Source organism: Cuculus canorus, chromosome 11 (assembly GCF_017976375.1).
Source record: "Cuculus canorus isolate bCucCan1 chromosome 11, bCucCan1.pri, whole genome shotgun sequence".
NCBI classification, from domain to species: domain Eukaryota; kingdom Metazoa; phylum Chordata; class Aves; order Cuculiformes; family Cuculidae; genus Cuculus; species Cuculus canorus.
Window position 1 is genome coordinate 10,757,985 of NC_071411.1, and position 12,108 is coordinate 10,770,092.

The window sequence follows — 12,108 nt, forward strand, 5'->3', positions numbered from 1 at the left end:
ATATAAATAGATGCAATATACAAAGGGCACTGATCTTGGTAATACTTCTTTATCTTGTGAAATCTTCTGTCCTTTCTGTTCCCCATTAGAGAGGGCTGTTAACTTCACCCATTCAGACACACAGCTCTTGCCCACTGAAATATTTTTAGATAGATAGATCAAGGAGCTACTAACTATCCCACAGCCGTAAGTCAGCAAAATTATTACCGTTTATAACATCTTCAGGAGGCTCTGTCCACCCCTGATATTACAGCAAGTACCTGACACCCTGGCTAATAATTTCTTTTGCACAAAATGTCCCCAAAGAAACACATCCCCAGGCAAGTAACCCCAAAACTGCTGCACCCTCCACGACATGTCCCCAGAGCACAGGCAAGTCCCTTTGCAATGTGATCCCTGCAAAATGGCATCTGGGTGATGGTCACAACCCACTCCTGAAATCAGGATACAAGATGCCATTTCCTCATAGGGCACTAAGGTCAGGACCCATCTCCAGGGCAGCACTATCTGAAAGCACAATGGGTGCTCCATTAAATATATAGAAAACGGGACTGTCTTATACTTCCCAGGGCTTTAAAAAGCCAGGGAACTTGTTGACAGGTATTAAATTCCCTCAGAAGTTCACCTAAGCTTTATCTGTGTAACACAAAAAAATTCATTGCAGCCTTAAGAAGAAAAAGCAGCTGTACTGATCGGGGCAGCACTGGGGATTAGATTATTCCAGTTTCCAGACAAGACAAGCTGCATATATGAAAGAAAGTTTAAGACACTAACAGGGATAGTGTATAATCTTGTAGGCAAGACCTATATCACCCTGCATGCAAAGATGTTTTAAGAAGTATATTCTTTTGGTCTTATGTTTTATTTCTCATGAAGGACATTCAATTACACATTGACTACATGAACAGCTCCTATTATTAATTTAATTCTGTGGAAGATGTATAAACTGATATGGTATTATTCAGCTAGAGTTTGTCCTTGACAGAGAACACATTTCTGGTATGACTTCACAACAGTGGATATTTGCAAATAAAGTCAATTTTAAATTATAATGAACGCTGGTATTTGTCACTTCCTGTGGTATTAAATCCAAACCCATTTTCTTTAATACCACATAAATATGCATTCAAACGAACAGAGAAATTTATGCAAATATAGGTTCCTTCTCTGATATCAACATAATGAAACAATTCCAGATTCCCCTCTCTAAAGCCCCTTTCTTTTAAAGCGCAGCCGCCTTCTCTGCTCTCTCCCTGGATGATGTTGCCAAGAGCGATCCATCAGCTGCACGGTGGCAGTTTGGGAGCAAACTGACACTCCAACTCGCAAATAACGCAGACGATTTGCAAAAGCAGAGCATATACTGCGGAACCAGCTTTGCAACAAACAAGGAGATGGAAACCTCCAATGGCTGCTTCAGAGCAACACCTGTCCCATCCCGATCCTTTCTTTTCATGCACTCACTAATGTGGCTGCTGATTTGTGAAATTCAGTGAGTGAACCGTGAATTGCATTAAGCTGTTTGTATTTCGTGCAGTGCCAGGGCAGTTACGGGGTGGGAAGACCTGCCAGTTTGTTCTGGGAATACAACAGAGCTTATTCTTGTGCACTGATGAGGGTTTCCTGATCAGGATACATCACTGAAGGCTTCTGGAAACGGGCCTTGCATATATCACCAATAACAAACTACACATTCTGCTTATTTTCCTTAACAGCATAAGGGAATCAACCTTCATGATTCTCAATTGCAAATCAGCTTGCCGTGGATTTATACCTCTGTTCCCTGAAGTGCTATCTAAGGTCCTCCTATGTTCTGGCATCTCTCAGGAAATGTAGAGCTATTTACCCTGAAGACTAAGTTACGTGTGAGCACACTGACACAGCAGTCACACCTTCAAGATAGTCTCCTCTACAGTTTGTATCAGAACAAGAAAACAAGCAGTGAAATTAGAGATTTCTGTCAACAAAATTACAACAGTTTGACTCTATTCCATAAGCCCGACCCAGTGCAAGACATCTCCCCATCCTCTTGGAACACCTCTTACTGAAAATGACATTGTCCAACATAGTTTGGCCTTCTTGGGACAACACTAAATTAAACCAGTAACAAGAAAAAACACGATGAATCACACCAAAGGTCTGATGAGCCTCACACCATATCACCAAGTTCATTGCTTCCATATCCCAGCCTAGTAATCTTTGAGCCTTCAAGAAAGAGACTATGAATTTTCTCAACTGAATTGGTCAAGATAAACATCAAAAAGAAGCAACACAAATCCAGCAGCGATCTGAAAGGTGAACAACAACAGTATGACACAAGACAACATCTGGTATCAAGCAGTCTTCACAGAATTTCTAGCTGTGGAAAGATAAAAGCTCAATATTTTAAAATCTGTCTTCTACCCATGTCAACATAATAGAATGCCATCCAGTGGAATAGTAGAAGCTCGATAAGACTCAGGATTTTCTGTTTTCTCCAGAAATGATTAAAAACCACTAAGGTTTCACACTCACTGAAACTCAGTAAGCAATTGAGGAATGAGGGTACCTAGCAGCCATTACAGAGGAATTGCAAAAAACTGGAGCAACTTTAGAATCAAATGTATGCTCTAGAAAAATAATATAACACTTGACAGGAAATAATATTTATTACTTCTACAGCACATTTGCTCGAGGAGGAAGGAAGTTGCCTACCTGCCTCTCTGGAAATTTGCATGAAGGACTCGACTCCTTTTTCTCCATAATTCCCTTCAGATGCCAAAGTTGACACATAATTCCATCCCAAAGCTTTCACAATGTCCACCATTGCTTGTGCTTGGAAGGAATCTGGAGGAACCACGCGTGAGAAGAAATCATAGCGCCTGTCATCACTCAACTCTGGTGCAGTTGAGGCATAACTGATTTGTGGGATCTGTAGAAAAAAATAATTTCTGATAAATATACATATTCATACACGTATTTCACTTCTTGCAGCAGTTAGCTAAAGAAGTTAGCTTCAGCTGAGTCTGTTTATCTTTGTTGTATCCATCTATATTTCTCCACCATGCTCCTTTAAAACATACAAGTCAAAGAAATAATCTTTCCATTGACTTCCAGTTACACAAAAAAACCATTAATCAATCGAAAGCTGTGTATTTGCACATTCATAATTTCTTCCATTCAAGCAATCTTCAATTCTTCTTCAATCAAGTACAGCACACAGAAGCCATTTTTCTATTGTCCTTTTTATTGGTGTTCTGGTTTTACTAGCATGAGATTATTTGGGATTCTGTGTAGAACTGAGATTAAATCTATACTTGTCATTGCTGCTCAAAAGCCAGAAGGAACCTTCATTCATTTTTTGGAGGATGAAGAAATCCTTAAACATTAAACTGTGACTTCAGATTTAAGCAAACTAATATTTTATTTTTTTTTTCTTTCCCACGAAGAACAGTTGGGAAGATTGCTGAGCATGACATCTCTGGTCACAATTCAGCTCCATCCTAAAACTCTATTTGCCCATGACAAATGGGCAAAATTTCTTTTTCTCTTTCTTTCCCTTCTCAAAGCAGAGTGTGAAGGAAGCTTTTTATAACAGAGAGACCAGAATATAGTTCAGGGCTATGTTCTCCTTGATAACAAAGATCCCTAAGCAGTTATCAAGCTGACAGTATGTTAATCCCCAAGCACATTATGCGATTGTTTGAGTAACAGTCTCAGACTGTTCCTTAAATTAAGAAACCTGCCATAATTCTCACTTGAGATGCCAAGGAGGGGCGAAAAGAAAAAAAAAAAGAGATTTGCAATATACACAAACATAATCATATATAATGACTTGAGACTTCTAGATTGCAGAAAGGTCAGTATTTCATGCCTCGGTACAAGCGTCTTCTGCATTCTCATATTCTATCTGCACACACCATTCCTACAAGTATTTATTAGCTCTCCTGCCTTCTCAGCAGAATAAACATTTTATTTCCCCAGGCTCAATACTGCAAAGGGTTCGGTACCTTCATTTCCCACAGAAGTCTGCAGCAGATGAGAGCAAATACAGCATTTCTACAGAATACCCACTATATCTGTACATCTGTATGTACAAGAGCAACTACTACAGCAGACTAAAAGCATACCCGTAACGCAAAATTGCTGCTGAAGACCCTGCAGATAAGATTATCCAAATCATGCAAAGTTAAATACTCCCAAGTTTGTTGAGACACATTCCTGTTTGTAAAGATAATATCTACTGTTTTATTATAAACCAACACAACAAACCATAGCACAAGTTCTTTAAGATCTATTTAGCCTCATTCAGCATCATCCTAGAGCAAGACGCGGCTCAAAGCCCTGCACCACGAGGAGCCCTGCATGGGGAGCTTGCAGAATCAGGGCCCTGCCAGAGTATCCCTTTTAGCTGCTATGAATTATTAGACCTAAGCAAACACTTAAAACTTTCAGCAGGTCCTGGGGCTGTCACTGTGGATGTTGGAGAACTGAAATCTCTGTCACTTGCCACAGTCTTTCCTTCTGTCACTCCTTTGCATGCCTGCTGTTTTTACAACCAGAGAGGTAGCTAATCAAGCTGAAAGCTGGGATCCTTTAGGTTTTTAATGCAAGACAGCAGTCATCTACAAAGCCTTGCCAAATTTATTTTAGATCTGTGGCTTGTGGACAGCATGCTGCCAGCAAGACCTTCCAGTGCTCCAGTCACAGAAAATTAAAAAAGTTAAAATTGAGGCTGCCGGGAAGAACACAGTGTGGTGTTGACTGGTACATGATTTACTTGCTCAGTATTTCGCCTAGGGCCAGGAAAGCTTGGGGACCACTCTCAAAGACAAATAGATCGATTACACTAATTTATCAGGGTTCTTTATTTTTAATCTACCTTAGGGATGACTTTCAGCTAACAACAACTACTGCAGTTGCACAGAAAATGCTGGCCACCCTGGCCGTCAAAAATAATTGAAATTCCTAATTTGTCTGTGCCTACAATTGCTCTTGTAATAAATGATTGGTGACATTTTAGGATCGCTCTCTTCTCATTTGTACAAAGCAGTTAACAGAGCTTGCTCAGCTGCTTATAAGCTTATTTCATCTATTCATTGGATGGTATTATATTAAGTAGAACGGTTAACCAGGCTGACTTTATGGGTGCTGTTTATCCATTATTAATTAGACAAGCACCCAGTACACAACATAATGTCCCACACACAGAGCCATACTGAGATAGAGTGCTGGGTTTTTTAATTATAAGTAAAAGAAAGGTTGAAATATGATGCGTTTTATCTGTGGCAAGTGTTTGTATTCCAATTAGCCAACAATGGCTTTTTCAACTAAAAACCAAAAGAGGCACATTCTGCAAAAAAAAAAAAGCAAAGATTCTACAAAATTTGCTCCATTGCTTAAGAGACTTTTGGGGTTTTTAGTCTTTTTCCTCTGTCCATAAAATCTTAACCACTTCTGTCTCAGTTTCAATCACTTGGAGTTCAAAAAGCATATATTTGGAGGGGTTATCAATGCTACTTATAGGATATCTAAAAGCAAAATTAAGTTATACGAAAAGGAGTAGAATTTTCACAAGGTTTTGTCTGAATATGTGGAGAAAAGTCCTTAAATAGATTCAACGTAGACTGTAGCTATTAGAGTTCAACTTTGTCCACTGTGTCAGAGCATGTTGCAGACATCTACAAAAACAATTTCCCTTCCCACACATCTTCCCATACTTGCAAGCAGCATCCCAGTGTCCAAACTGAACATCTATTTGCCTTAGATAAAACCTAACATTTCAACATTTCTTCCTTTCTTAATGTTGACATCCATTTGGATGCGGACAAATCTCCCATAGACTTAGATGGAAACCTTTCTCCCATACTTCACCTCACATGTTCCTCTGTATTACTCTTCTGGTTTTATTGAGAGAGACTTCAGTTTGAAAAATACAAACACCATGATCACTCCAGTGAAATCTCAGTCGCCAGGCAGCCTCTCCCTTCCAAGATCTCTTCACAGAGCTTACACTCATCAGACCAATGTTCAAAAGTCGACACACACTGCTGCTCTGTAGTGATGGCTGCTCACCAGGTAAGCTCACAGACACGCACCTTCAGCTCCTGTTGATGCTGAAGGACACTTGAAAGTAAGAATGGATTGACCTAGTTTACCAAAACTCAGCCCTAAGCTGGGCAAACGTTACTGTGCTCTGTTCCCAAAGATTATGCAGGTGTTCTCACCATGCAACGAGGATGGGCAGCGGCCAAGGGAAAACAAGAAGGGCTATAATTTCACTACTCTTTCTAATCACAAAATTCCTCCTCTTGGTCCACCTCTCTCAAGAACACTTTGGTGCTTCTCAAAGTAGCCCAGATATCACCTTCAGAGCACAAGGCTGGAGCCTCCCCAGCCTCCAGGCTCACAACCAAACCTCCTGCCCCAAGGGCGAGGAGAGCAGCGGCTGGGTGCACACACACTGGATTTCAGATTTGGAGGTGCAGAAAAAGCCTTAGTAAACCTATCCTCATAAAGCCACAGTTAAATAGCTGGATGTTTAATAATCAACTCTTCTCCACCCTGATCAGTTTGCAAAACAATCATTGATCACTGCCGAAAGGTGCTGAATAACCAATTCTATAACGGGAAGTCTCCCATTCATGTGCAGACACGAGAATGAGTGAAAGGCAGAACAAGCTGCAGCATGATGCCCAGTATGCCTGAGCAGTAGATCTTAAATGTAGTCCTACTACTGCCTAGCGTGTCCCCTAAACGTACTCTCAGATGTACCAGCCACTGCGGGTTTTCTTTCTGTTTTGGTTTTGAAAGCTGCTGCTATGGTTCAGGCTTACAAACAAAATCCATCTGACAGTGCTGACTAGCTTATGCCATGCTGTAACCACAAGAAAAAATGGCATTTATCCACTTCATCTTACACACTGAATAGGTAGCATAAAAATAACGTTTAAACTCCCCTTCCCTACAGCTTTCCCAATTCTTACAAGTTTTTAAACATATCATTCTTCTCCTGAGCCATACTCATCCTTCTTTCAGTCCTGCAAGGGTCCAGTATGAGATATCATGTCTTGCTTCCATGGGAAGAACTGGAATGTCAACAAACCGGGCTAGCATTACAACAACATCATGTCAGGATCACAGCACTAAGTATTTTAAACGAGGCTGTTAAGTTGGGAGTTTTAAGTTAAGCAGATAAATATTTTCTGTCTCTCAACTGATTTATTTTTCTTTCACTCTGGTAAAACCTGCTACTTGTCATCAATATCTCACATTCAAAACTTTAGTTTAAATAAGAATGCTTTCTCTTCCATCATATTTTTCCTATTTTCTGTTCCAAAATATGTTTGAAACATTAAAAAACTCTAGGGAATTACCGTCTGCTTTCCAAATGGCTCTAAAATCTTTGCAGAGGAGTTGTGATCGATAAAGCACAAGGGATAAAAATTCCCCTGGCCCTTATACAGCAAGGCTGGAAGTGAGAAAAGCCTGTGGTCTTCCTTCACGTACTGCATAGTACTCAGCGTTTGCAGAAGAGGCATACTGACTGTTTTCTCCGCCACCACAAGACACAGTTGTAGCTGGAGCTTTCTGAAGGACACTCAGGTGCCAACAGATGAGTAAGCAGATGACTGATGTAGGAGGCAGATTTTCCTGAAGGCAGCCTTTGTGTTTATAGGACTATGGCAAACATCCTGCTCAGGAGTTTTACATGTCGTTTGCCTGGCTGATGTTCTAATTGCAGTAAGAGTGAATGATTAATGCCTGGAACATTGCATTAGTCAGCAATTAATTAATGTTAATTTATTTTTAACATTGAACATTATTCTTCATTTATTTCATTTACTTCTGTTAATGAATATCTCTCTCCAAACCACATTTGATTATCTTGCTTGAAAAGCAGGTCCTGTTTGTGAGCACATGCACCAGAAGCCACAGCAGAAAACACACAAAGAATCAACACGTCCCTCTGATGTTCTAAGTCACTCTTTGCAACATTAAATTTCTCACAATACCAGGTCTGGAACTGCGTATTTCAGAGTAAAAAGCAATTGAAATACAAACCCGTTGTTCCAGTTCTTCATTTCAAACTTACTTTGTATTATTGATTCATCCTATATCCTCCTCCTCTCACTGTTCAATAGACCCTTTTCAGGCAAAACAACTGCCAGAAGCAATGGACTTACTGCCCACGTCCTCATCACCTCTGCCTGCAAATTCATTGCACAGCCAAGAACCTCATAGATAACTGAAACCATAAAAATAATTATTGGTACTATGCTACTTTAAATGTAATTGAGTTCGGCTACATCTCCTCAGTAATTTATTAAACGATTGATAAAATGGTGCACCTGAACCAAACTCACTGAATGAAAGTAGTCAGAAAACTTCAGAAAAGGCAATTTCCCTAAGGACCATGTGCAATTAAGATAATGCATGAGTATACCTGTTGAGATATTAATGAGCTCCCACCAGGGTAATATTAAGTTCACAGTTTGCCGCAATTTTACTTTCAACTTCCTATTAAGTTTTATTGATATGATTTCCTGACAATAGACAAAGAAAATGCCCTACTTTGACAGAGCCTCTTGAACTCATCTCATTTGGCAGCGCAGTGTCAGTCCACACAAACTGCAAAATCCTGACAGCAACTTTACCAAAAAAAAAGATGCCTGAAGACTTTTCACTTGGCTGCAAAACTCTTTGGTGTGAATTGATGGATGACTAACGATCTCAAATCTGTTTAGGTCTCAGATTTTATTCATGTAGAAATTTATCCTGTCAGGATTTAATCATCAGTTAGTACAACTACTCTTTGTTCAGCATTTACATCTCAAATTGCATAACAAACAGCTTCAGCATCCTGTGAACTGGATAAAATTGTTTTCATTGCATTAAATTAAAATCATTTGAAGTTTCTAACTAGCTGTTTCTCTGGGCAAAACTCCTCTACACTTTCTTCATTTTCACTTTGTTCTAAACAGGAAGAAAATGTTACCCAAGATACAAAAAAAAAAAGATCAGACTATAACTCAAAGCTTGCAGAAATAATAGGAACGAATCTTCCTGCTGATTTCCACTCGGTTGGTGGGGGAATTGGAGCTCACTCCATTTTGTCAGAAGTTGACATCCATGGGGTGGTGCAATGTCCTCAGGTCTTGCCTGCCCTGCAGCAGTTGGTGGCCTCACGACATGCTGGCCAGCTAATTGACATGGGGGTGTACATAACAGCTAATATTCCTGCCTTTTGTTCTCCTCCTTCCCAGCCTTTCCAAAAACTAAACACTGCTAAATCAGTAGCTCTTGGTAGATTTTATGGAGGCGTCAGTCTAGCAGCGTGTGCCCTATTACTGCCCTGAAAGGTGCAGATGAAAAATATTACTGCAATTCTTGCTCTGTGGCTCTTAAAAGACCAGTGAATAATATTCCCAAGAGTCTTAAGTAATGATGAGAACAAATCCTTCCTTCTAAAATGCTTTGATAATCCCCCCTTATTAGGTTTTATGATGAAATTCTGGAAGCAGTGCATTTCCAGCTGATTTTTATACTCCAGAATCAAATGTTGACAATGAGAAAAAGAGGCAAAAGAATTTACAGAAAAAAAATTCATGCAAATAAATTTTAAGAGCAATATTAAGTATTATGCACAGCCCTGCCATAGTCTGTAAGTTATTTACATCTAACAAACCTGTTGCTCTTTGCAAATTTCACACCACAGGAGCAAATTCTTCTGAGCAGTGAAAAAAAAAAAAAGCAGCACATCTAAAGAAGGACATTTGTATAACCGAAAGTTTTCGAAACCATTAAATCTACTTACAGTTCACCTCAGTTTCTCTTCCTGTGTTTACCAATTACTAAAGGTACCTGTGTTCAAACAAGGTCCTGTTTGCTCACATCACCACCTCTCTTATTTTATCCCACAGTGAATTCCTAATGACGTATTAGAGATCAACACAATCACCTACAAGGGAATTGGATAGCTATTTCATAAGGTACAGATATACAAATATAAACATCATAAAATACAAATGAGAAGCTGAGCCTGGAGGAGGAGAAGTGCATTTAATAAAACAAAAATATCTTCAAGAGTAACAAAAGAAACGCTAAGAAAATAAACCAAATAAATGTTTCACATACACAAGTTTTTCCTATCTCCATGGTGGCCCATTCCTCCAACCCTCACTGAGTTCTATCAGCTCCGGCTCACGCCCCTTATCCTGTGTTATGGCATCAGCTAATAGGTGAATTGCGGTTCTCTCAACTAGACCTTACGAGCACAAGGACTATGTTGTCAATCAAACAGAGTAAATACCACATTCCAGAGCATTTTAAAGGACAGATTTTCAAAGTGCTCTGCAGCTGCAGTTGAGGACCTATTTTTTTTTCCCCTCTTTTTTTTTTTTTTTTTGGTGGGCATTTTCAAGGGGAATGGCAAAATTCCATACAAACAGAGAGAACTATAGGTGTTCTTGACAAATTGTCAATAACAAACTGGATGAGGTCCAGATCGCTCAGTATCAGATGATTAAAGAGTGACAGCGATAAGAAAATAAAGTAGTGTTGGGAAGGGTAACGGACTGGCATAACACAGAGAACTACAGGGAGAAGTTATCTGTAATTTTGTGTCACTAAATTGTCTTGCTGTGCCGCAGAGACTTCGGTTTCAATACCTAATGAAGAAACATTAGAAGCACTGTGCAAATCGTTGGGTGGAAACTAAGAGAGAAGGCCATTCCTATTAAAGGACTTACTATAATGGAACAGCGCACTAACAGACCTTAACAGAGCTGTTATGAGAGCAATGCACCAGTGCTCTGAAGTCCCAACACTGTGGAGCAGCGCAGTGAGCTGTCAGGCTTCCAGAACAATGGTCCTGGTTAATAAGTCCTCCTAAAATTCACAGCTTCTTGATTACCAATATTATAATGGATGCAATCCATCACTGAAACAAACACATTCAATGTTACTCTGATGTTCTCAAATACAAAATACAACTGCAACTGTCTTTCTAATTAATGTATTTTTAAAAAAAATCATTTCAAACCTGAAAAGAACATATGAAAGAGTCCATTTCAAGGCATATAAATCAACCTTCACTGCTAGCATAATTGTGACAGCACTAAAGTAGGGAGATGCCCTGAATAATATCTCCAAGCTGGGAGTATTTGCTATATCTACAAGGTCCTAAAATAAGAAAGTACTCGTATGAATTACTCCAGAAAAAATAATCGTAGCAATTAAGGAAACAATAATTACAGCAATTAGTAAAGTCCACATCGCTCAGAGGAGCATTTTATCAAATGAGACAGAAAGCAGGAAGAAAACAACTATGGACACATAGTAAAATGGGAGGAGTCCATAAATATGAAATATCCTTATCTTTATGACTTCTGCCTGGAACTAGGTCTACTTGTGACAGTGATGAGTTTATGGCACATCTTGGACTTTTACAACGGCAAAACAGGAGGTGATCTCCTAGCTTTTGAATGCTGAAATATCCCTGGATGGATGACTTGATAGCAAGATCCATAATTTTAATGATAATTAGGTCTTAGCCCAAAAATACACGTCTTGTCTCCTTATAAGGCTGTAAATAATACTTCTGTGCTAATAAATGAGAACATAACACCTGTCTCAACAAGTTTAAGTGTTGCAGATTAAGAGGTTTCTATTAATAGTTTCACTGTTAATAGTTTCATTTGTCTCATCCGTGCATTGGGGTGCTGAGGCACGTGAAGACAAGATACTTGTGTCACACTAATTGTATCTCAAGTGCCTAAGACCTACAAATTCTTGTACTCTGAATCAATTTATAATGAACCTACAGGCTCACTTCTCTTCCTACACAGATATAAATGAAATTTAGAAAAAAAATTCTTCCATGACACCGCCCTCCTTTCAGATCTAGGTTCTCATATTCCTGCAGACACTTAAACTTGCTTCCGCTTGACCAGCGAGCTGGTCCTGACTCTTCCACACTGCCACAAGACAGTAAAAACGCTTGAAAAAACAAACTAGAGAAACAAAGTCTCATCAGTCATGCTTATCTATAATCCAGTAGGAGAAGCTACAGGAGCTAAGCAGGTAGCATAAAGAATGAGTTGCAATACCAGGTTTTTGTCCTTAAGG

General features: G+C 39.4%; 1 protein-coding gene across 3 annotated transcripts in view; it reads right to left on the reverse strand.

Moving 5' to 3' along the window:
* GRM7 (glutamate metabotropic receptor 7) overlaps positions 1-12,108 on the reverse strand; it is a 303,115-nt gene that overhangs the window by 198,095 nt on the left and 92,912 nt on the right. For all 3 annotated transcript variants that reach the window (XM_054076665.1, XM_009565813.2, XM_054076664.1), the window contains exon 2: positions 2,695-2,911. In XM_054076665.1, coding sequence (XP_053932640.1) covers positions 2,695-2,911 — 217 coding nt within the window. The remainder of the gene's footprint in view (positions 1-2,694; positions 2,912-12,108) is intronic.